The sequence below is a fragment of the Ranitomeya imitator genome, chromosome 5 (assembly GCF_032444005.1).
Source record: "Ranitomeya imitator isolate aRanImi1 chromosome 5, aRanImi1.pri, whole genome shotgun sequence".
Taxonomy (NCBI): Eukaryota; Metazoa; Chordata; class Amphibia; order Anura; family Dendrobatidae; genus Ranitomeya; species Ranitomeya imitator.
Window position 1 is genome coordinate 515,836,834 of NC_091286.1, and position 27,142 is coordinate 515,863,975.

The 27,142-nt window shown below is 41.1% G+C and overlaps 1 protein-coding gene across 1 annotated transcript in view; it reads right to left on the reverse strand.

The window, feature by feature from the left end:
* LOC138638297 (mediator of RNA polymerase II transcription subunit 12-like protein) overlaps nucleotides 1-23,348 on the reverse strand; it is a 268,574-nt gene extending 245,226 nt beyond the window's left edge. Inside the window, exons 1-2 of the mRNA XM_069727500.1 lie at nucleotides 23,051-23,348; nucleotides 16,247-16,364 (exon numbers count right to left, since the gene is read on the reverse strand). Of these exons, the coding sequence (XP_069583601.1) occupies nucleotides 16,247-16,345 (99 nt within the window). The 5' untranslated portion in view covers nucleotides 16,346-16,364; nucleotides 23,051-23,348. The remainder of the gene's footprint in view (nucleotides 1-16,246; nucleotides 16,365-23,050) is intronic.
* Between the last annotated feature and the right edge of the window lie 3,794 nt (nucleotides 23,349-27,142).

Consider the following 27,142-nt stretch of genomic DNA (forward strand, 5'->3'; position numbering starts at 1 on the left):
TGATTGTTATTTTGTCCTTATTCTCCCTTCTTGGTTTTCTCCTTTCCAGGAGTTTCCATTTTCCCATTTTGGTTTGCCCTATCACATTCTGTTTATGTAGTATCCCTTCTCTGCACTTCCTTGCTGGCTATCCTGGTGGATATATATTTAGGAGTTCCAGCTCTTTATCTCAAGGGTTTACCTTGCTGGGTAAACTCCAGTTGTATTCTTGCATTAAGTTGATTTGCTTTCCCTCCCAGCACCTTTTACCTTTATCGCTGTTAGGTTCTTGGGAAGTGTTACTTGTTCCTTTTATTTTTTTGTATTCCTTAACCTTTACTCTGTCTCCTTATTTGAATGTGTGTTAATTTTTCACCCTAGGTTCTCGTATCTATCCTTACACTTTTTCCCTTGTAGGTAGCCAGATCTGAAGTTGTGTTTTTTTAGTTGTTAGGCTAGAGCCTTTGTAGTTTGTACAGGATCCAGTTTGGTTTAGGTGCAGCGTTTCCTTGATTTGAGTGTGAACACGTTAATAACAGAGGTCTAAGACAGAGCTGAAATGTTCTGGTCTTACAGATATACAGAACATCATTTTTTATTTCCTAGTACATATCATTGAACCTAATACAATGTAGCATTTTACAGCCAATGAAACCTGGATTGTTAGATTTATTATAACTACAAACTGTGTTCTCAGCATAAATGAGTACACCCTAACCGATTTGTCAGAAAACCTTTAGTTTTCTTTCAGAATCAACATTTTTTTATGAGATACTGTACTACAAAATACTCCCACACATGTGGGCCATTATTTGCAAACAAGAAAAAAAAGGAAAGAAATTTTCATAACATTCATTCAGAATCAAGTTACAAAATTGGGTAAATCCAATTGAAAGTGTTATAATAACCAAAACCTAAAGTTTATACTACAAAATTTGAATTTTAAAATGAATTCCACTACAGCTAAGTCTACTTATTTATCAAACAGGTGACAGTTGGCTATTAAAGAACGTTCCTTAACAAAGAAAACCCCTTCCCATTTCATGCTGTCAGCAATGGCACCATATGGAAAAGAAATGTAATGAGACCTCAGAAAAAAAATTCTTTACACAAGAAAGGTGAAGACTACAAAAAGATCAGTAAATGTTTCCTTGTCAATCAAAATATTGTAGAAAAAGTGATGCAAAAATTTAACAAAGATGGAAATGCAACCATCTCACAGAGATGTCCAGGCCGACGATGGAAGTTAACACTTAAACAAGAGTGTTTGCTAAAGGGAAAGGTTGAACACAATCGACATGCAAGTTCAGTGCAGTTGCTAAAGAATTGAACAGCAGTAAATTGTGCACACCGGAACCCGCACAATGGAGTTGGAACTCTGCATCTACTGTCAGGAATTCACGGGGGGGAATTTAATCAACCAGCTCAAATAATTGTATGCTTACACTAACTACCGTTCATGAATTCTTTATATATAATTGGTCATCTGTGCAGCAAGTACTTCTTGACTAACTTTAACCATACATAGAAGTGCCATATCCACCAACTTACAGTATTTGTGTGTGCTTCATTTTTTGTAGCTGCTTTCTACTTCCTTCTGATCTATTAGCATGGCAGAATCATTTATTTATCTTAGTTTTCTCTCACTTATGGGTCATCATACAGGACCCATGGATCTGCCAAGCAGCTTCTAGTACCTTCCTCTTACTAATCCATTGGGTGCTAGTGTATTTTAATACTTAATACAAATATGCAAACAGGAAATGCAGCAAGCAGGGCGTAAGGCGCATTTCCTAATCCCCGGCTCATGCTCCACACAGGTCCTCGTTGACATGAAAAAGAACTTACGATTCACTGTATTTCTCTACACTCCCTGACAGAAGTTATGTCGCTTATCCGTGTTATGTAAATAAAAGCTTATAACCTAACGTTAAATTCATCCATTGGTTGTATAAATTATTCTTTTGAAAGCTGAACTCCTCCGAAATGTGGTTTAGGTTAAGAAAATAAATTGGCATCAATGCAGAAATATTGATCAATTAATGGACACAGAATGGTCAGATTTTGGCAAGACAAAAGTTTTGTTGCCTGGTAATATAATGCACCCAATCCTAGTTTACATCCTCACCTGTGCTCAGTAAATGATTGGTTAATTAGTGTATGTGTATAAAAAGAAACCCAGCACCCCAGACCTTTACTTGAACTGCAACCTGAGCTCTGACAACATGCCAAAAATCTACCCTGCGACCCAAGCCTGGATTATTAAGAGGCTGAAGACCAGATCCACTGCAGAGGTGGCTGACACCTTTAATGTGTCTCAGCGTCACGTACAAAGAATTAAGAAAAGATTTGAAGAGACAGGAGATATGTTTGATAGGTCCAGCAGACCTCGCAAGGCAACAGCTCAGGAGGAATGTTTGTTGGTTAGAAAATCCAAAGCAAGCCCTTCTTCCACTGCAGCAGAGCTCCAACAGGCCTGGTCACCTCAAGTCCCTGTGTCAACTAGAATAGTTTGAAGGATTTTGTCTCGAAATGGCCTCCATGGTCGAATCAGTGCCCAGAAGCCAGCACTAAACAAAAGGCAAATAAAAAATTGTGTGGCATTTGCAAAGTCCCACAGCCTGCTAAACAGATGGACATTGGAAAAGTGGCAGAAGGTGGATTTCTCTGATGAATCTTCAGTAGAATTACACCACAGACCTGCACCACAAATACTGCAGGAGACCTACTAGAGCCCGCATGGATCCAAAATACACCCAGAAAACAGTTAAATTTGGTGGTGGAAAGATCATGGTCTGGGGTTACATTCAGTATGGGGATGTGCGCAACATTTGTAAGGTGGAAGGCAATATCAATAGCCTAAAATATCAAGAAGTATTAGCTACCTCTTATATTCCAAATCATAAAAGGGTCAAATTCTGCAGCAGGATGGTGCTCCATCTCATACATCCATCTCCACAACAAAGTTCCTCCAGACAAAAAAGATGAAGGTGCTCAAGGACTGGTCAGCCCAGTCACCAGACATGAACATCATTGAACATGTTTGGGATAGGATGAAAGAGGAAGCTTGGAAGACAAAACCAAAGAATCTAGATGAACTCTGGGAGACATGTAAGACTGCATTCTTTGCTATTCCTGATGACTCCATTAATTGTATGAATCATTGTTGAACCGCATGGATGCAGTCCTTCAAGCTCATGGAAGTCACACAAAATATTACATTTTACTCTAATAGCACCACAACTTAATTCACCAATGTTATGTAAAATATATTTGTATTTTAAGTTAATCATTTGTTTGAATATCACATTACTTTCTGTAGGCGACAAAACTTTTGCCTTGCCAAAATCTGACCATTCTGTGTCCATCAAATGATCAATATTTCTGCATTGATGCCAATTTATTTTCTTAACCTAAACGACATTTCGGAGGGTTTCAGCTTTCAAAAGAATAATTTATACAACCAATGGATGAATTTAACGTCAGGTAATAAGCTTTTATTTACATAACAAGGATAAGCGACATAACTTCTGTCAGGGAGTGTACTAGATCTTGTCTAACTGCACCCGTAACAGATGTCGGGAAGACCGTTCCCAGTCAAAACGTTGGACCACATCTGTTATTGATTCTTTGCTGGGTCAAAATAAATTTACACTGCAGTAAAACCTACAGTCTCATTTTCTTTTGCGGTGCTTAGGCTCTTACCTATACATGTCTCCAGTGACAGCAGGGCAAAATAAAGTTCCATTCTCAAACTGATGGAACTTGTGTCCATTACACATTTACGACATGTATTTACCAGATGGGAATGCCCCGTTAAAAAAATTGCTACTAAAACTTTGCAGCCAGGTAACCACAAGACACCTTCAGAAGGGTTGTGCTGTCCAATCTTTAAAGGGTCAGAACCGTTTGGGCAGCATGAGTGGGGGATGGGGAGGGGTAGTTATTTTTAATGCTAGGCTAATGCCTAAATCGTTTATTAATTCTAAAAACTGAAGGATCCGTCATAGAGGCCGATTTTGTTTGTCTCCAGTATACCCCTGGGGAAATATAACGCTTGTCAAGCAAGTATTCAGAATGCAGAAGGGATGCCGACTCACACAAGCTATAGTGCAGATGCTTAAATACCCACTAGAGACCTGGTGGTGATAACGGTATTAAGAAAACATTATATTACCTAAGGAATCTCTATGTTCCCCAGAGCTGATAATTATGGTTTTAGTTTCCAGAGAGATACCTTTATTCATTGGACTTACTCTTATTTCCCAATTATCTCCAGGAGATTTCCCCTTTAAATCATTAATATGGGTCTGCTGTATCCTAAAGGTTCAGTTATATACGGTAGGTGAGAGCAGGTGATAAAAACTAATCAGATCCCCTGTCACTTGTAGTATATGACAATTATTCGTAAAGCCTGTAATTAGTCATTTTCACTGGAGCTGAGAGTTTATTTTGAGCAGTGCTGTCATTGATATGCCTCCATTTTAGAACACAACATATGATGGAGCCAATTGCTCACATTGAAATATTATAACATGTTTTGTTCTTAATCATGAACATTTTATTTTCCCATTAGTTTGCAATATATTTCCTTATCTAAAATAATATTTTTGTTCCAGATTGTTCCCTGCAGACCCTCTCTCATGAGCACAGGAGCTACAATATTAGGCTTCATTTTGAGCACTGGTCACAACATCTAACTTTTTTATTATCTAAAACAGACACATCAGCTTATTGTGAGATTTTTTTCCCGATGTGCATGGGAATTGTTAATACTTTTCAGATTACCAATATGTGTGTGTGGAAGTGTGCAAAAGTATTACAAATGTAATGTGCTGCAGGCAAACAGAATGGTTGTGTAACAAAATGGGAGTGAGCTTGAAGTATAAATCATAAAACTGTGTCCCTACTATTTGCCTATTTGCTTATCACTTTGTTTCAATTGACAATGTTTGTTTGTGAAGTGTAATGACTTTTTTTAATTTTCCTAACAATAAAAAATATTGCCAATGATTAGTGATGAGCGAACGTGCTCGGATGAGGTGTTATCTGAGAATGCTCATGTGCCGATAGAGTATCTTTGGTGTGCTTGAAAAATATGTTCGCGTCTCCGCACCTGCATGTCCCGCGGCTGTTCGACAAGCCTTAACACATGCGGGGATTTCCTGTTTGTTAAGCAAGCCCTGCATATGTTGCGCCTGTCGAACATCCATGCAGCCCCAGGGACTCGGATATTTTATTCTAGCATGCTGAAGTCACTTGGTTAGCACCCGAGCATTCTCAGAGAACACCTTATCCGAGCATGTTCGTTCATCACTACCAATGATTAAAAAAATGATGATATCAACACCATTTTCTCCACTGTCATAGTATTACAAAAATAGGCATAGTTGCCCACTGTCCCACATTTGCTGAGACTGTCTTTAATTTTTAGCTACAATTTGTAGTTGACTTGGGATTACAGGGTTATTGTTATCATTCTCATAAATGGAAAAAATTGCAAACTGCTTGTTAAAACACACAGCTGTGCACTTTACTTGATATCAAAAATCCTTCCCATTCTCGACAATGGAAGGATTTTTAATTTTATGGTAATAGCCTATGTTACTGCCACCTCTGTAGTCTATTAGCTCCTGGATAAGGAGCAAAGCACTTACAAGCTAATTCTGTGACATACTTATTGGTGCCTGCCCTTCCTGTATCTCTTTCTGTTGTCGAGCAGCCCCGCACTCTTATTGCTGGTGACAGTTCTAGTTCTGTGTCCTCTGGGACTTGTAGTTCCATCTGGGCTAGGAGGTTCAGGTAATGTCTGTCAGTATTTGCTCTCTGCTGTACGGCCTGGATGAGGCTACATGCAATTTATGCCCCTGGAATCTGACTGTCCACAACCAGTTATAACTTGACTTGCTTCACTGAACTTCTGTGTATCTTGCTTTTATTCCCAGCTGTCAGTCCTGATTTTGTCCTTGGTTCATTTTTTTTCACTACTGCTTTACTATTTTGTCCCTGTACCAACCTCCTGGTTCTGATTTGGCTTGCAAACCATTTTTTCTGCCAGTCTGAATCACTGGCCAGCAGCTGACTTTGTGGTCCTAACCCTGGATCCCCCTGTGTACGTCTACATTCCTGTACAAGGGTTAAGAAGAGAAGGACAGAGCAACCCCTTTGGATCTGGAGAATAGAGTGGCTTGCGCCATGTCTGTGATAGACATTTTAGTGATGCCAAGCGACCATTGATAGGCGACTGCTGATAGTCCCATGGTTCACTTTCCAATATAGCTTGCAAGTGCTGCCCTGAAGCTTGCTGGATCCAGCCTCCTTCAATGCCCTTGTACTACACTGATGCTGAAGAGTTAAATTTGCCTCTGCTTGCAGCATGGGAGAATGCAGAGTTTGGGCCAGCAGCGTGCCAACTCAGTTGGTCCAAGCAAACAATAAAACCAGAGCACACCGCCCTCCAACAGGTTTGTGAACTGTTCTGAAATTCCAGGACTGTCCGTAAACATAGGGCACTTCTGTGCCCTGTCCGTAAAAAAAAAAGTAAGGCATCCGTGTTTTTTTTGAAGCTGAAGAAACTGCTACAGATTATTTTGACTGTAATTATTTGACAGTGAATGCCGCTGATGTCTCATATCAGAATTATGGGCTGTAGACATGGATCATTTAGACTATGTGCACACGTTGCAGATCCGCAGCATTTTTTCCACATGGAATTGCACCAAATCTGCAAAAGTTAGCTCAATCAATGTTAATCAGTGGGAATTCAGAATTGGTGTCCACATGCTGTGGAAAATTCCGCACTGATTTGCAGTGTTTTATTTTCCGCAGCATGTAAATTCTTTTTGCGGATCTTCAGCGTTTCTGCACCCATTGACTTACATTGAGTCAGTCAAATCAGCAGCTAAACCGCAGGTGTTAAAAGGTTTGCTGATTTGCTGCGGATTTGCATGCCAAAAATGCTGCCAAAAGGAAGGAGGAAGAGTGTGTGGGTGGAGAATATGTGTGTGGGCAGAGAATGTGTGTAAGAGGAGAATATGTGCGGGTCTGTCTGTTTGTCTGCAGGCATCTGTGTGTGTGTGTGTGTGTGTGTGTGCTTGTGTCTGTGTGTGTCTGCCTGTGTGTGTCTGTCTGCGGTTGTCTGTGTGTAACCAGGCATTGTCTGATGGGACTACTACTCCCATCCGGCTATGTCTGCTGTCACATATAACAGTGACAACATGAGCCGATGATGGGACAGTAGTAGTCTCATCATCTGGCGACTGTGTTCATTGTAAAACAAAAAAAATTCATACTCACCAAACACCTAATCCCCGACACCCGTGTCTCCTGCAACAAAAAAAATAAAATAATAAACCAACATATACTCTCTGTCCACCGTAGTCCATTTAATAACTAGTGTCCCACGATGATCTCACGTGTAGAACAGAAGATGTGACCGCTCTACCCGGGATCCGGTGATACACTGCAGGAGGTGACCCCTCCTGCAGTGTATCACTGCGCCGCCGTGAGAGTTCACCGGAGTTCGTGCTTTCACTTGTGGCACCACTGCGTGAGAAAATTCTCACGCAGTGGTGCCGCAAGTGAAAGAACGAACTCTGGTGAACTCTCAGTGATATACTGACAGGAGATAATAGCTTCCACGGTGTATCACCGGAGGCCGGGTAGAGCTGTCACATCTCCCGATGTGACTGTTCTGCACATGAGATCATTGTGGGAAACTTGGTAAATGGACTACAGCGGACAGGGAGTATTTATGTTGGTTTATTATTTTATTTTTGTTGCAGGAGATCGAGGGAGTTGGGGATTAGGTGATGCAATAAGTATGGTAAATTAAGATTCAATAAAGGAGTCTGTGTGATTAGTTAAATTAAAGGATTTTATTCTGGCCGTGTGTTTATTTACCATATAACTATAGAATTAGTAATGGATAGTTGTCTTATAGATGCCTCTCCAATACTAATCCGTGGGCTTGATGTTACCTGACAATACAAAGGTAATATCAACCCACAAACATTACCCCACTTGCCACCGCTACAGGGCTAGTGGTAAGAGCGAGGCTAATTGCCAGAATTGGCGCATCTATAAGATGCGTCATTTCTGGGGCAGTCGAGAGCTGATGTTTTTAGCCTGGAGGGTTGCCAATATACATGGCCCCTACCCACACTATTAATATCAACCCACAGCTGTCTGCCTAGCCTTTGCTGGTTCGATTTTATAGGGGGACCCCATGTAATTTTTTTTCTGGGGTTCCTCTGTAAACCAGCTAATAGAATCTATTTTGTTTTGATCATCCGCCATCTTGTTGTGGTTTTCTGGCTGCTGGTCTTTTTTCCCTGGTGCTGGGTTGTTTTGGTCAGGTGATTGTATCACTCTTTATTACCCAGCACCTGCCTCCCATTCCTTGCTGGGCAACAGTGTCAATCCGCTAGAGTTCTAGCTAGGTGCTTAGACAGCTTTCTGTGTTTGATATTTTGCAGTTCTGGGACCTCTGGTTCTGCTATCTTTTGTTTGTGTTTTCAGTTTGTTTCTGCAGTTATCTCTGTGTTTCCTATTAGGAGGTGACCTGTTTTTTTGTACCCAGTCCTTAGATCTTTTAGGGACCTCCTTCCCCTTATCTACAGGTCTTTGCTGAGTTTAGACTAGGATCATCGGTGGGTCTATTCGTAAGGAATGGGTCACCCACTCCATCGTAGGGTTTCAGCCTAGTTTTAGTGCAGGGTCAGCTTTTCCCATCTCTCCTAGTTTTGTGCTGCAGTTTCGTAACACTAGCCAGTAAAGGTTAAGCAAACGGCTGTGACCTGATATTAATAGCCTAGGTACCTTTATGGCTATTGGCTCCTTCCCATATTATCAACATCAGCCCTCAGTCGTCAGCTTTCCCTCTGCTGGTTAAAAAAAGTATGTGGGAGCTCACGCAATTTTTGTTTTACAAATGTTTTGAAACAGATATTGCGTTTGACGCAGATTTCGTGTGTTTATTTAACTCTTTATGTACCATTGTCTTCATGTACCATTATATTAATGAGGGTGTCTGGCTGACATCTGTTCATTACTAAACCTTGAGCTGAGCTTGGTATAAAATACATATATAGGCCGGCTTCACACTCAGCGTATGAAAATACGGTCCGTATATTACGGCCGTAATACGCTGAAATGTCCCGAAAATAGTGGTCCGTAGCTCCTCCGTAGGCAGGGTGTGTCAGCGTTTTTTGCGCATGGCATCCTCCGTATGTAATCCGTATGGCATCCGTACTGCGTGGTTTTCTCGCAGGCTTGCAAAACCAACATACCGCTATAGAAATGATCCATGTGTCCCAAAAAGAAAAAAATATATATATATGTTGTCTATATATATATATATATATATATATATATATATATACAGTGGGGCAAAAAAGTATTTAGTCAGTCAGCAATAGTGCAAGTTCCACCACTTAAAAAGATGAGAGGCGTCTGTAATTTACATCATAGGTAGACCTCAACTATGGGAGACAAACTGAGAAAAAAAAATCCAGAAAATCACATTGTCTGTTTTTTTAACATTTTATTTGCATATTATGGTGGAAAATAAGTATTTGGTCAGAAACAAAATTTCATCTCAATACTTTGTAATATATCCTTTGTTGGCAATGACAGAGGTCAAACGTTTTCTGTAAGTCTTCACAAGGTTGCCACACACTGTTGTTGGTATGATGGCCCATTCCTCCATGCAGATCTCCTCTAGAGCAGTGATGTTTTTGGCTTTTCACTTGGCAACACGGACTTTCAACTCCCTCCAAAGGTTTTCTATAGGGTTGAGATCTGGAGACTGGCTAGGCCACTCCAGGACCTTGAAATGCTTCTTACGAAGCCACTCCTTCGTTGCCCTGGCGGTGTGCTTTGGATCATTGTCATGTTGAAAGACCCAGCCACGTTTCATCTTCAATGCCCTTGCTGATGGAAGGAGGTTTGCACTCAAAATCTCACGATACATGGCCCCATTCATTCTTTCATGTACCCAGATCAGTCGTCCTGGCCCCTTTGCAGAGAAACAGCCCCAAAGCATGATGTTTCCACCACCATGCTTTACAGTAGGTATGGTGTTTGATGGATGCAACTCAGTATTCTTTTTCCTCCAAACACGACAAGTTGTGTTTCTACCAAACAGTTCCAGTTTGGTTTCATCAGACCGTAGGACATTCTCCCAAAACTCCTCTGGATCATCCAAATGCTCTCTAGCAAACTTCAGATGGGCCCGGACATGTACTGGCTTAAGCAGTGGGACACGTCTGGCACTGCAGGATCTGAGTCCATGGTGGCGTAGTGTGTTACTTATGGTAGGCCTTGTTACATTGGTCCCAGCTCTCTACAGTTCATTCACTAGGTCCCCCCGCGTGGTTCTGGGATTTTTGCTCACCGTTCTTGTGATCATTCTGACCCCACGGGGTGGAATTTTGCGTGGAGCCCCAGATCGAGGGAGATTATCAGTGGTCTTGTATGTCTTCCATTTTCTAATTATTGCTCCCACTGTTGATTTCTTCACTCCAAGCTGGTTGGCTATTGCAGATTCAGTCTTCCCAGCCTGGTGCAGGGCTACAATTTTGTTTCTGGTGTCCTTTGACAGCTCTTTGGTCTTCACCATAGTGGAGTTTAGAGTCAGACTGTTTGAGGGTGTGCACAGGTGTCTTTTTATACTGATAACAAGTTTAAACAGGTGCCATTACTACAGGTAATGAGTGGAGGAAAGAGGAGACTCTTAAAGAAGAAGTTACAGGTCTGTGAGAGCCAGAAATCTTGATTGTTTGTTTCTGACCAAATACTTATTTTCCACCATAATATGCAAATAAATTGTTAAAAAAACAGACAATGTGATTTTCTGTATTTTTTTTCCTCAGTTTGTCTCCCATAGTTGAGGTCTACCTATGATGTAAATTACAGACGCCTCTCATCTTTTTAAGTGGTGGAACTTGCACTATTGCTGACTGACTAAATACTTTTTTGCCCCACTGTATATATATATATATATATATATATATATATATGTCATTAGACACATATATGTATATATATTAATATTTTTTCCAGCGCTATACAGCTTGAAAGCCGGTAATTCAATTACCGGCTTTTTCTTTCTCCTTCCTAAAACCCGACATGATTTGAGACATGGTTTACATACAGTAAACCATGTCTTCTCTCCATTTTTTTTGCAGATTCCACACTACTAATGTCAGTAGTGTGTATCTGCAAAATTTGGCCGTTCTAGCTCTTAAAATAAAGGGTTAAATGGCGGAAAAAATTGGCGTGGGCTCCCGCGCAATTTTCTCCGCCAGAGTAGTAAAGCCAGTGACTGAGGGCAGATATTAATAGCCTGGAGAGGGTCCACGGTTATTGGCCCCCCCCTGGCTAAAAACATCTGCCCCCAGCCACCCCAGAACAGGCACATCTGGAAGATGCGCCTATTCTGGCACTTGGCCACTCTCTTCCCATTCCCGTGTAGCGGTGGGATATGGGGTAATGAAGGGTTAATGCCACCTTGCTATTGTAAGGTGACATTAAGCCTAATTAATAATGGAGAGGCGTCAATTGTGACACCTATCCATTATTAATCCAATTGAATGAAAGGGTTAAATAAAACACAAACACATTATTTAAAATTATTTTAATGAAATAAAAACAATGGTTGTTGGAGTATTTTATTCTACGCCCAATCCAGTCACTGAAGACCCTCGTTCTGTGAAAGAAAAAACATAATAAACCAACAATAAACTTACCCTCCGCAGATCTGTAACGTCCAACGATGTAAATCCTTCTGAAGGGGTTAAAACATTTTGCAGCAAGGAGTTTTGCTAATGCAGGCTGCTCCTCGCTGCAAAACCCCTGGGAATGAGTCTAAATATAGATCAATGAGCTATATTTAGCTTCATTTGCGGTGAGGCGCCCTCTGCTGGATGTTCATAGATCGTGGGAAATTTCCTAGAAAGCTCCCAGGCTTTCTAGGCAAGTTCCCACGATCTATAAACAGCCAGCAGAGGGCGCCTCACCGCAAATGAAGCTAAATATAGCTCATTGATCTATATTTAGACTCATTCCCAGGGGTTTTGCAGCGAGGAGTAGCCTGCATTAGCAAAGCTCCTTGCTGCAAAATGTTTTAACCCCTTCAGAAGGATTTACATCGTTGGACGTTACAGATCTGCGGAGGGTAAGTATATTGTTGGTTTATTATGTTTTTTCTTTCAAAGAACGAGGGTCTTCAGTGACTGGATTGGGCGTAGAATAAAATACTCCAACAACCATTGTTTTTATTTCATTAAAATAATTTTAAATAATGTGTTTGTGTTTTATTTAACCCTTTCATTCAATTGGATTAATAATGGATAGGTGTCATAATTGACGCCTCTCCATTATTAATTAGGCTTAATGTCACCTTACAATAGCAAGGTGGCATTAACCCTTCATTACCCCATATCCCACCGCTACACGGGAATGGGAAGAGAGTGGCCAAGTGCCAGAATAGGCGCATCTTCCAGATGTGCCTTTTCTGGGGTGGCTGGGGGCAGATATTTGTAGCCGGGGGGGGCCAATAACCGTGGACCCTCTCCAGGCTATTAATATCTGCCCTCAGTCACTGGCTTTACTACTCTGGCGGAGAAAATTGCGCGGGAGCCCACGCCAATTTTTTCCGCCATTTAACCCTTTATTTTAAGAGCTAGAACGGCCAAATTTTGCAGATACACACTACTGACATTAGTAGTGTGGAATCTGCAAAAAAAATGGAGAGAAGACATGGTTTACTGTATGTAAACCATGTCTCAAATCATGTCGGGTTTTAGGAAGGAGAAAGAAAAAGCCGGTAATTGAATTACCGGCTTTCAAGCTGTATAGCGCTGGAATAAATATTAATATATATACATATATGTGTCTCACTGACATATATATATATATATATATATATATATATATATACCTATTCTATGTGTACACATTTATTCTACTGTAAGCTGTCAGTGTGATTTTACTGTACACCGCACTGAATTACCGGCTTTTCTCTCTAACAGCGCTGCGTATTTCTCGCAAGTCACACTGCTTGTCCGTGTGAAATCCGTATTTTTCACGCTTCCATAGACTTTCATTGGCGTATTTCTTGCGCAGTACGGTGACAAACGCAGCATGCTGCGATTTTGTACGGCCGTAGAAAGCCGTATAATACTGATCAGTAAAATACGGCAGATAGGAGCAGGGGCATAGAGAATAATTGTGCCGTATTTTTTGCGAGTTTTACGGACGTAGTTTCTGCGCTCTTACGTCCGTAAAACTCGCAAGTGTGAAGCCGGCCATATACAGCTCTGGCAAAAATTAAGAGACCACTGCAAATGTTCAGTTTGTCTGATTTTTCTCTTTATAGGTATATTTTTGAGTAAAATGCAATTGTTCTTTTAGTATATAAACTTCTGAAAACATGTCTCCGAATTTCCAAGCAATAAATTTTGTATTTTTTTTTCTGACAAAGAAAAATGGTCAAAGAAAACCCCCAGTGCTTTCAGACCTCAAATAATGCAAAGAAAACAAGTTCATAATCATTTAGAAACAACAATACTAATGTTTTAAGTCATGAAGAATTCAGAAATCAATATTTTGTGGAATAACCATGATTTTTAAACACAGCTTTCATGTGTCTTGGCATGCTTTCCACCAGTCTTTCCCACTGCTTCTGGCGCAAAACTTTAAGCAGTTCTTCTTTGTTTGATGGCTTGTGACTATCCATCATCCTCTTGATTACAATCCAGAGGTTTTCAATGGGGTTCAGGTTTGGAGATTGGGCTGCCCATGACAGGGTTTTGATGTGGTGGTCTCTTAATTTTTGTCAGAGATGTATATTATATTCACCTATATTTGTTTTGTGTGTGTAAACATTATATTTGAACATGGTATGTAATGATATTATGGTCTTCAATGGAGAATGTAAAAGAAGAGGTTGGACAAGGAAAATACATCACAGTTCTTTTTTTTGTTAAATAATATATCTTTATTTAGCTTGCAATTCCGCAGACAAATCAGCAGAGAGAACCACATGAAAATCTGCATCAAATCCGCATCAACACCGCACGGATTTTCTACTGCATTTTCTGCCAAGAGAGGAAGAATCCGCGCACAATTTTACAACAGCAATTTTGCAACGTGCGCACATACTGTTATAATCATAATGATTTATTATTATAGCTTTCTGTCTGTAAAAAATATTGTCTGTACTTTTTTGAGAAGCTGTCCAGAGAAGTCAAGTTGTCAACACTGCCCCGCGACAAGCTGAAGAGCGGGAGAAAGAGGAGCGGTGAGATACTGAAGAGCATTGGTGAGACACCTTTAAAACAGTTTATGAAATCCTGATCAAAGTAGGTGGTCTTAGGCCAGTCTCACACGTCCAGATAATTCCGGTACCGGAAAAATCGGTACCGGAATTATCTGTGTCCGTGTGCCAGTGTGTTTCTGTGGCACATCAGTGTGGCACACGTGAGGCACACGTGTGCCACCCGTGTGCTCACTGGGTACCACACGTACCGTGCCGGAGACAGCGCTAAAGTTTAGTGCTGCCCCCGGCATCGTGCTGAAGCCCCATTCATATCTTCCCTGCAGCAGCGTTTGCTGTAGAGAAGATATGAATATTAGTGTGTAAAATGCAGATCCAGGTCATCAACCCCCTCCCACGCCCTGTGCGCCCCCCCGCTGTGATTAAAATACTCACCTAGCTTCCGGATCCCTTGCAGCGTCTTGTCCTGGCCGCACCTTGTACTGTATGAGCAGTCACGTGGGGCTGCTCATTTACAGTAATGAATATGCGGCTCCACCCCTATGGAAGGTGGAGCCGCATATTCATGATTGTAATCGGCGGCCCCACGTGACCGCATACAGGATAAGATGCGGCCTGGAGAGGAAGCAGCGCCGGAGAGGGAGCGAGCCAGGTGAGTATTTTCAGAACAGCGGGGGGGGGGGGGGCGCACAGGGGGTGGGAGGGCGGGGGGTACATAGATCTTTATTTTAAACACACTTATTCATATCTTCTCTACAGCAAACGCTGCTGCAGGGAAGATATGAATCGCGGCTTCAGCACCAGTGGGGGGGATAGTGCTTAATGTAGCGCTGTCTCCTGCACGGCACACGGACTGCACATGGACAACGTCCGTGTAATACGTGCGCTCCCACGAACACTGACATGTCTCCGTGTTTGGCACACGGAGACACGGTCCGCAAAAAATCAATGACATCTGAACAGATGCATTGATTTCAATGTGTCTACGTGTCAGTGGCTCCAGTACGTGAGGAAACTGTCACCTCACGTACCGGAGCCACTGACGTGTGAAACCGGCCTTAGTTGGTTTGAGGTTGTTCTCAGGGGTGGGCACACCATATGCACCAACAAGAATGTTGATGGTAAGTATGAGTAGTAGTTTGAAGAAATGCACATTTCCTGCAGATGGTCAGAGCATAATATTAATGTTTCTCATGATTACACTGCCTATGACTAATGTGGCAATACAACTTCTTTTTTGGAATATTGAGGAAGATCTGGTGAAGAACAAAACTAGACCTGCTGCCCATGACAATCAGATTTCTCTTCCACTTTTTCAGATTTAGGCTATGTGCACACGTTCAGGATTTCTCGCAGAAAATTCCTGAGAAAAACCGGACATTTTCTGCAAGAAATCCGCAAGCGGTTTTGCCGCGGTTTTGCCGTGTTTTTTTCCGGACATTTCCCAATGCATTTTGTAGTGGGAAATCCACAAAAAAAAACGCAAAATTAATGAACATGCTGCAGTTTTTACCGCGATGCGTTTTTTTCACGGAAAAAAACGCATCATGTGCACAAAACATGCGGAATTCATTCTAAATGTTGGGATGCTTATTGTATGTGGGTTTTTTTTGCGGTTTTATAGCGTTTTTATCTGGAAAAACCACAAAAAAAGGCAACGTGTGCACACAGCCTTAGAGGCACATTGGAAAATAAAAGCCATAACCTGATTGGTCGCCATAGACAACTAGTCCACTATCTTATGTGCACCAGTTTTAAGACCTCTCCCCTTCTGTTGCATTTCTGATACAAATTGACATTTAAGACATCTATCGAAGCCGTCCAAAATTAAAAACTCAAATCATTACCCACAGCAACCAGTCAGAGCGCAGACTTTCTTAAAACTTGTGATAGGTTGCTATAGGTAGGAGACACTATAGATAGTTTTAATAAATTTGTAGCATAACTGTTCCCCAGGATCTCATGAATGTAGAAAACAACACTCACCTCTTTCTGCTTGGCATCCTGTGGGTAGACATCGGGGGGTCCAAGCCGAGGTCTTTTCAGAGGTCTTTGTTCATAGCTAAGAATTCCCAAAGCAGCCATAATCTTTCATGATAAAGTGCTGGAATGAGACAAAGACCTCTTTAGGCAACTGGACAGTTTTTTACTAAATCTGAAAAAGATGACAATAGACACCAGTTCATACGTACAGTGATAACCTATTTTTCGCATTCCCATAGTGTTCCTAAAAATGTATTTTTTTAAAAGACAACAGTTGCCCATAAATCCAGTCTTTGCCGGGGCAAATGAACTATGCCATTAGCTGTGTCCTGCTCTACTTTGTATACTCTTTTGGGATGCTTAGTGGTTTCTTGGATGAGTTGTCTCTGTGCCCTGTGCTACATCTTCTACATCTGAAGATAATGGAGGTGATTCATTAAGGTGCTTATGGCAGAAATCTCCTACAAACACCTTGACATGATGCAGTACATTTTGCACAACTCAGCAGTGGAGCAAAAGTATTATGACTTTTGGCGTCTACATGCCGGCCCCTGCCAGCTGCGCCAATGAGGGTGAGGTGTGGGTGAGACATGTGCGGGGCATAGCATGGTCACATCCGCCTATCAAATTCTGCAGAAGTTATGCCACTAAAGTGGCGTATATTACTCCAAAGATGTAGTATGCCAGACTCTTGCTTACATTACTGGTGATGGCGCATGCTGGGTTCCAGATGCGCTTGATTCATTAAGTGGTGAATGCCACTGAATGAATCAGGTCACTACGAGTGCTTCACCAAGACCCACACACGTAGCGGCAGTCTTAATGAAATGTCTCCACAATCGCTTTCATTGTGGATCAGTGTAGCACATCAGTATCTTTTTTTTTACATCCATGCACAACAAACAGTTTGTTCCCTCATGTGTCATACGTATTGCCTTCATGTTACATCTGATCTGCATTCATTTTCTCTCCGGGCCATCAGGTATTGCACCCCTGTGTGCCTTCTCATATACAGGCTACTTTTGTTTCTGATCACCTATTGGCCACACTGTGTCCCTCACCAGGTATTCTCGTCTTCCTCATATGGCTGTCCTATTGCTACAGAACATATAATTGCAATATAGTGCTTTTAGTTCATCTCTAAGCTCCATGACAGGATCCTTGGTTTGTCTACGCTATTCATTATTGTGGAACCACTACACTTTCTGGTGGATGCTGCCATTATTTACCTATAGTAATACTACAGGTGCATCTCACAAAATTTGAATATCATCAAAAAGTTAATTTATTTCAGTTCTTCAATACAAAAAGTGAAACTCGTATATTATATAGCATCATTACAACAGAGAGATATATTTCAAGTATTTATTTCTGTTAATGTTGATGATTATGGCTTACAGCGAATGAAAACCCAAAAGTCATTATCTCAGTAAATTAGAATACTTTATAAATCCAGCTTGAAAAATGATTTTAAAATCCGAAATGTTGGCCTACTGAAATGTGTGTTCAGTAAGTGCATGGCTATTTTCAGGTTTGTTTGTTTTTTTTTCATTTTTGTTTTTCCCTCCCAGAACTTTTTTTATTTTTCAGTCAATGTAGCCATTTTAGGGCTTGTTTTTTTTGAGGATTGTTTTTTGCGGGAAATGTGTGAAAATTGCAAAAAAAACTTCAATTTCACAATTGTTTTTTGGGTTTTGTATTTACCATATTCACTATATGGTAAAACTGACCTTACAATATGATTCCCCGGGTCAGTTGAAATATGCAGATACCAAACATGTTTTTTTTTTTTTTTATTTAACTGGTTACAAAATGTTTGGAAATTTGTGAGAGGAAAAAAATGTTGCTTTTGTTGCCATTTTCAGAGACCCGTAACATTTTCATTTTTTAGGATCTGGGGTTGAGTGAGGGCTTATTTTTTTTGTACCCTGAGCTGATGTTTTTACTGCTACCATTTGGGAATAAATACATATTTTGATTGCCTCTTAATTCTGGTGTTTTGATTTTAATTTTGTTATGTCGTTTGGATTAATTTATTTTATATTTCGATAAACAGGACTTTTACAAACGCAGCGATGCCAAATATGTGGGTTTTTAATTCATTTTTTATTGTTTTATTTTTAATGGGGTAAAAGGAAGTTGATTTGAGCTTTGCTTTTTATTTTATTTTTTCATATTTTTACCTGTATTTAATAGTCCCCACAAGGAACTTGAAGCTGCAATCCTCTGAACAAGCGTTCTACACATAGCAGTGCATCAGCATTGCTATGTATACATGTAGCTAAAATAACAATCTCCCATGAATGTCGGCAACGGGCTGGTTTTCACAGGAGGATCGCAATGATAGGCATAGTGGTCTTCAGCAGACTCTCGACTGCAATAACAACATGGAAGCATGAAATGATGCACGGTCCTCTTGGCATGTATTAAATGCTGCTGTCAGAGATTGACAAGGGGACTTAACATGTTAGCCTTGGATGGAGTTGTGCACCACCTGCAGCAGTTAGGCGTCTTTTTCACACTTTCGTTATCTGGCGGCCGTCACAATCCGTCGGCGTGATGTATCGACGAATGTGTCAAAAATAGTTTCAAATGGATGCAATGGATCCAGTTGTTAAACGGATCCGCTAGACGGTTCCGTCGAAAAACTGGATCCGTTACATCCTTCTTATCCGTTTTTTTCATCCTTTTCATCTGTTTTTTTGACGGATCTGTTTTGCATACCTTCAAATGGGAGGCTCCCAAATGTGATTGGCTACTGGAAAATAATGGAAACCTATATATTGAGTGTTTAACACCTCATATTTGAGAGCTTGTAGAGCAAGTGGCAGAAATGGAAGGAGTTCTAGCAAATATTGTGACCATCTATGCATCTATCCATCAGGCAGGTTGCTGGCAGGCTTCTTGCTTGTAGGCTTCTTGCTGGCACATTGAGGAACGAAGCCACATGGCAGGTTTATATAGATTTGGGGCTGTCTGGCCAATTGGCTACTAAATTGCTACTAAATTGCCAATTGGCTACTAAATACTGATTTGGAGCATGCCCAGTGTAAAAAAAAATCCAGCGCTGGATTCCGTCATGTGACGTACCATGACGGATCCTGCATCCATAGGCTTCCATTCTAGCCAACGACGTATGCCACATTATATGTCGTGGCACGTTTTTCCCGACGCAGACAAAAAATGCTTCATTGTACGTTTTTTCCAGATGACAAGTCGACAAATTCCGACGGATCCAGTGAACGATGGATGAAACATGTGGCCATGCATCGCGATCCGTCACTAATATAAGTCTATGAGAAAAAAACACATCCTGAGGGCAAATTCGCAGGATCCTTTTTTTTTCACAAAATGACGCGTTATGATGGAAAAAGAAAGACGGAAGTGTGAAAGAGGCCTTAGAGGCACATGATGACTTATTACATCAGCCATCATGTGTGGGGAAAGATGTCGGCACAGCATGCGAGCTTGATCAAAGTCAGGGAGCCAGCATATGATATACTGTTACGTCATATGTCAGTAAGGGGTTAAACTCCATGGGTGATGTTTTCATTCGGAAATATAATTTACATACATAGTTATTTTGCTTTCATTTATATTTAAGAAAAAAATTTATTATGTAGCAGAATAAAATAAAAATGAAGATAAGTCTGAGGTTCCAATAATATAGATGTCATGTAGTGTACCTCTTACAAAAGATAAAGTGGAAAAGTAAGATGTATATAGTAACCGTGCATACATATCTGTGGAATATGATGGGGTTATATAGGCAAAGGGAAAGAGAAAGGTAACAGTATCAGCTACATATTAGAATAACTATATCTCATTATACGGAATATTAGGTAATATTACTGGTGTTACACATCCTGATATAGTAACACAGCATAAGAGAAGACCAGTTATGTTTTCATTACCATCACTTCTTAGTTCAAGTAATACATACCGGCACTGTGCCTAATATTGGTTTATAAGATATGGAGTTCAGACAATGATATACAGCTTCCTTGGCTGAATCTTTAATGCAATATGCAGACATCTGGCTCTTTGCCCCTTATATCATAGTGAATATATATGCTTATAACACCGTTCAATTGCATCTTAAGTGGATATGTCACTACATTTCTCATTACAAACTGCATACATTATAAAATGCATTACTTAGACCGGCTGAGGCTAATGTACTTACTTTGAAAATCCATGACTGAATGGCTGCATAATTCTAATATTAAAATAAGCATTTTATGAGTTCAACTAAAGAGAGAAACTGCTCATGATTCCAAATGTATTCAATCTCTACAGCTCCAGCCCACTGACAGCGACAGCTTTCAATCTCCTCCACTCCAGCCCACTGACAGCGACAGCTTTCAATCTCTACAGCTCCAGCCCACTGACAGCAGCAGCTTTCAATCTCCTTCAATCCAGCCCACTGACAGCAGCAGCTTTCAATCTCCGCCGATCCAGCCCACTGACAGCAGCAGCTTTCAATCTCCACTGATCCAGCCCACTGACAGCAGCAGCTTTCAATCTCCTTCAATCCAGCCCACTGACAGCAGCAGCTTTCAATCTCCGCCGATCCAGCCCACTGACAGCGGCAGCTTTCAATCTCCACTGATCCAGCCCACTGACAGCGGCAGCTTTCAATCTCCTTCAATCCAGCCCACTGACAGCAGCAGCTTTCAATCTCCTTCAATCCAGCCCACTGACAGCGGCAGCTTTCAATCTCCACTGATCCAGCCCACTGACAGCGGCAGCTTTCAATCTCCACTGATCCAGCCCACTGACAGCGGCAGCTTTCAATCTCCTTCAATCCAGCCCACTGACAGCAGCAGTTTTCAATCTCCTTCGATCCAGCCCACTGACAGTGGCAGCTTTCAATCTCACCCGATCCAGCCCACTGACAGCAGCAGCCTTCAATCTCCACCGATCCAGCCCACTGACAGCGGCAGCTTTCAATCACTGATCCAATAGATACAGCCCAGCATGGACCAAGACAAATACGATCTCACACACATGCATGTAACCATGTAGCCATGTGTTCAAACCGTGAGAACCAGAGATCGCATAACTACCGATACTGAGGACACTCCAATTACCATAGATAAAAACCAAAAGAAAAAATAGGAGTATATGTCCAAGATTTTTGTAAAAAGGTATCAATACAAATTTTATTACATCATGATCATCATTGTGACAATGAGGGAAGCTATGAAACAACACTGAAAAGAACAGGGGGCTGCCCACTGACGAAGCTGATGCGAAACGCGCATTTTGGCTCCGGTGGTAACCCCTGGTGGTCCGTAGAATGGGTAAGACTCTGGCAAGGATAGTTGGCACTTAGTGCGCTTTACTGGATGCGATTTCCAAGTTGGGACATATGATGTATAGTCTAATATTGAAATATTTCTTACCTATTCTGTGACATGCACTAGTAGCACCTTACTTTAGATGCGGACATTTTCAGAGGTTGCCCCCGATTCTTTTCAGTGTTGTTCCTTAGCTTCCCTCACTGTCACAATGTGTTATTTGTCTTTTTATGTGATGTTTTTGTATATGATGATCATGATGTAATATAATTTGTATTGATACCTTTTTACAAAAATCTTGGACGTATACTCCTATTTTTTCTTTTGGTTTTTTTTCAATCACTTATCCAGCCCACTGACAGAGGCAGCTTTCAATCTCCTTTGATCCAGCCCACTGACAGCAGAAGCTTGTACTGAGCAATGTGAGAAACCAGCAGCAAGAGAGAGACAGAACACTGTGTGACTGTCAATCAGACTTGGTAGGTTGAGATTGAAATTAAACTTTACACAGCCATTCTAAAATAAATCTTCAAAGTAAGTACACCAGCCTCACCAAGCCTAAGATATCTATTCAAAAATACATGCACTTCGTATGGGAAAACCTGATAACATATTTAACAACATTTGACTGCGTTTACACATTGTGCCATGCTTTTTGTGGTCTCTTAACTGCTCCTTAAAGAATCCCTTTATTTTGCAGTGAAACTGATTTTTTAACAGCAAAAGTGGTGGCCGCAGCATGTAAACACAGCCTTTGGGAGGGTTATTTAAGGCTTTGTTCAAATCTATGTTGGGAATCTTTGTAATCTTTTGTTTTTCATCATCAGAACAGAAAAACAAACAAATCTAATATAAATCCACCCCAAGACAGCAGCACCAAACGCCAATGTGTCTGTTGATTTATCTGAAAAAAAATAACCTAGCGTAACTGTATGAAGACCTGTAGAAAATCTTATGCCAAGTAGAAATAAAAACTTGTGAGAATATGTAAATTCCGCTTCATATAACTAAAGACAAACAACTAAACCCTGATATTGTATGTTGGAGATTTCATGAGTGTGTTCTTACAGCTCTGCAGAAGTTCTGCAGGACGGGTAGGTCCAAAAGGTCAAAATCATCAAAAATGAAAAATTCCACCTTGTGCACCACTGAAACGTGTGGGCTCCACGGATTGTTCCCCATTAATAAATCTTTTTCAATTATGAAAAATTCTTGGCAAACAATGTCCCAAACCTCCTGACTGAAGCTTGTGGTCCATACGGACTGTTTTTCCAAGCGGTAAATCTGTGTTTTGTTCTAAGTTTTATTTTTTTTTAAAACTGTTTCCGCTCTGATAAGGCTATGATAGAGTTAATAATAGCGTGCTCTTACATGGCTTTATTATTCTGTGGCACTATTGTAGTAGTTTTTGACTGCAGTTGCTAAGCAGAATTTTAACTCCTACACGACATGCGTGAACTACTTATGCTACCGGCTACTGGATTGTGTGTGCACTTTTACTTGCCTTGGCCTCAGGCTATGTAGAACAGGTTTCCAGCCTCCTGGTGATATGAAGACCTCCTAGTCAGGTTACTTGTAGGTGTCACCGGTAATACGGTACATGCTGGGGATTATGGTACTCCAGGGCTGCTATTGTATTCATCCCTCACTTAGTGCATCAGGGGGGTGGGATGACGGGGCTCACAGCTGAAATGCAGAACAGGTCAATGAGCAGAACTCAGGCCCTGGGAGGGATCCTGTGAGTGCTGCAGTGCTCCTCTCATAATCAAGGCACCACCATGCACTTGTTCTTCCAGCTGCACAGGCTGACGTCTGTCAGGCTGCCGGCTTCCAACCCACTTCACAGCTGGCCACGTCACAAGGATATTAAAGGGAAAGGATGCTAATTTGTGTCGGCAACGCCTCAATCAACGATGCCCGTGGGAATGTCTGATTGTCATTGTGCTGTGACTCTGAGATGTAGTGTATAGATGATAAAACAATTCATTATATATATAGGGAGGAAGCCTAAAGCATTTACTTCTAGTGCTTTTCCTATAGGACTTAAACACACAAAAAATGCATAATACAAACACATAATAATAATAAAAAAAACCCCACAAAATTACATGTCTGTAATACATGTTACAATGGCTATAAAAATACCTGAAATTTATGGTGTATTCATCAGGAAATTAAAAACACTGAAAAATTGTGAGTCCTTTACCATTGATTCAGTGGGGGCACTGCTGCTTGAGTTCACACCGATGCCATCGTTGCACCCCTTGCCCAAACTATGTACTTTCTAATACTAAACACAGAGGCAGCTTTGCCCCAAAAGCAACAAGAAGACACAAAAGCACTGGAGCTGGTCAGTGATTACAAGATCTACAGAAAAGAGAAGCCATCACTCACAGATTGCTGAAGGTAACATTAAAGAAGCACTTCCACTAACTTTTTTTTAAATGAAATCTGCGTATACATGCATCTAATGCAGTGTGAGTGCATTGATATACTCACTAACCGCTGCTCTCTCTGGTGTCTTCTGCTCTTCTGAGTGACCTCACCATAATTGAGACAATCCAGATCATTTTCTATGTGCTATGCGTGAGCCGGAAGTCGCTGTTACATTGAAAGCCTATGGAGCCGTGTTCTGGCGCTTTATACATTCCGGGTCAGACACAATACAGCGTGGCTGGAAGGAGTCTTCATTCAGAAGAGCAGAAGACTCAGCGTTGGACACCGAAGAGAGCAACGGGTGAGTATATTAACACACACAAACTACATTCAATGCGCATACACACAATCAATGAAAAAAGTTAGTGAGAGTTCTTCTTTATCAATTCCTCCATTCCTGAGAAAGGACAGGATTTTTAAAGTAATCAAAGAATTTGCACATTTGATTTTTTTTTTTTTACAAGTACTTTGCAATTTTAGCCATTAAACTGTTTAATATATGTAAGAGGGTCACTGGTAATGTGCTGGAGGGGAGATATTACATAGTTACATAGGTTGAAAAAAGACCTAGGTCCATCAAGTTCAGGAAAAAAAGGGAAGATTCCAGCTCCTAAAATTCCAGTGTTCACACACTCTTTCTGAACCTCTTTTTCTTCCATCAAGTTCAACCTTTCTCCACCAATTGTACATTTTGTCACTAATTTAGATATAACCCGCAATGTTATGTGTATCGAGGAAATCGTCCAGCCCCTTTTTAAAAGCTGTTATAGCGTCTGCCATTACTACCTCTTGTGGTTGGACATTCAACACTCCTGGGTCATCTTTTTTCTAAACTAAACTAGCCCAACTTTTTCAACCTCTCATCATATAAGCGGCCTCCATCCCTTGAAATAATCTAGTTGCCCATCTTCGAAATGATTCTAACTAGGGTTGAGCGAAACGGATCGTTCATTTTCAAAAGTCGCCGACTTTTGGCACAGTCGGGATTCATGAAACCCGACCCGATCCCTGTGTGGGGTCGGCCATGCGGTACGCGACTTTCGCGCCAAAGTCACGTTTCAATGACGCGAAAAGCACCATTTCTCAGCCAATGAAGGTGAACGCAGAGTGTGGGCAGCGTGATGACATAGGTCCTGGTCCCCACCATCTTACAGAAGGGCATTGCAGTGATTGGCTTGCTGTCTGCGGCGTCACAGGGGCTATAAAGAGGCGTTCCCGCCGACCGCCATCTTACTGCTGCTGATCTGAGCATAGGGAGAGGTTGCTGCCGCTTCGTCAGAAGCAGGGATAGCGTTAGGCAGTGTCCATTAACCGCCAAACCGCTTGTGCTGTAGCGATTTCCACTGCCCAACACCACCTTTTTTTTGCAGGGACAGTGGAAGCTACATTTTTTTTTCTCAGCGCTGTAGCTCATTGGGCTGCCCTAGAAGGCTCCCTGATAGCTGCATTGCTGTGTGTACGCCGCTGTGCAAACCAACTGCTTATTTCAAAGCACAAATCCTGTTGTTCCTTCCTTTCTGCACAGCTATCTTTTTTGTTTGTCCACACTTTTGATTTAATTTGTGCAGCAGTCCACTCCTTGTTATTGCTGCCATACCTGGCAGAGATTACTGCAGGGAGATAGTAATTGTAGGACAGTCCCTGTTTTTTTTTTTTTTTTTTAATTCTCCCTAAAAAAAAGTAGTGGGAGATTAATATTGGCATTTCTGCTAGAGTGCCAGTCCTGTGTGCCATCTCTCTCAAATAGTGGGCCACAGAAAGCCTAGTGTCTGTTTTGGGTTTTAAAATTCTCCCTGAAAAAAAAAACAGTGGGAGATTAATATTGGCATTTCTGCTAGAGTGCCAGTCCTGTGTGCCATCTCTCTCAAATAGTGGGCCACAGAAAGCGTAGTGTCTGTTTGGGGTTTTAAAATTCTCCCTGAAAAAAAAAAACTAAACAGTGGGAGATTAATATTGGCATTTCTGCTAGAGTGCCAGTCCTGTGTGCCATCTCTCTCAAATAGTGGGCCACAGAAAGCGTAGTGTCTGTTTTGGGTTTTAAAATTCTCCCTGAAAAAAAAAAAAATAAACAGTGGGAGATTAATATTGGCATTTCTGCTAGAGTGCCAGTCCTGTGTGCCATCTCTCTCAAATAGTGGGCCACAGAAAGCCTAGTGTCTGTTTTGGGTTTTAAAATTTTCCCTGAAAAAAAAAAAAAAACAGTGGGAGATTAATATTGGCATTTCTGCTAGAGTGCCAGTCCTGTGTGCCATCTGTCTCAAATAGTGGGCCACAGAAAGCCTAGTGTCTGTTTTGGGTTTTAAAATTATCCCTGAAAAAAAAAACAGTGGGAGATTAATATTGGCCTTTGTGCTTGTGTGCCAGTCCTGTTTGCCATCTCTCTCAAATAGTGGGCCATAGAAAGCCTAGTGTCTTTTTTGGGTTTTAAAATTCTCCCTGAAAAAAAAAAAACAGTGGGAGATTAATATTGGCCTTTGTGCTTGTGTGCCAGTCCTGTGTGCCATCTCTCTCCAATAGAGGGCCATAGAACGCCTAGTGTCTGTTTTGGGTTTTAAAATTCTCCCTGAAAAAAAAAATAAACAGTGGGAGATTAATATTGGCCTTTGTGCTTGTGTGCCAGTCCTGTGTGCCATCTCTCTCAAATAGTGGACCATAGAAAGCCTAGTGTCTGGTTTTTAATTTTGTTTTGGTTTTAAAATTCTCCCTGAAAAAAAAAAATAAACAGTGGGAGATTAATATTGGCCTTTGTGCTTGTGTGCCAGTCCTGTGTGCCATCTCTCTCAAATAGTGGGCCATAGAAAGCCTAGTGTCTGTTTTGGGTTTTAAAATTCTCCCTGAAAAAAAAAACAGTGGGAGATTAATATTGGCCTTTGTGCTTGTGTGCCAGTCCTGTGTGCCATCTCTCTCAAATAGTGGGCCATAGAAAACCTAGAGTCTGTTTTTTTTTTGTTTTGTTTGTTTTGGTTTTAAAATTCTCCCTGAAGAAAAAAAAAATAAACAGTGGGAGATTAATATTGGCCTTTGTGCTTGTGTGCCAGTCCTGTGTGCCATCTCTCTCAAATAGTGGACCATAGAAAGCCTAGTGTCTGGTTTTTAATTTTGTTTTGGTTTTAAAATTCTCCCTGAAAAAAAAAAATAAACAGTGGGAGATTAATATTGG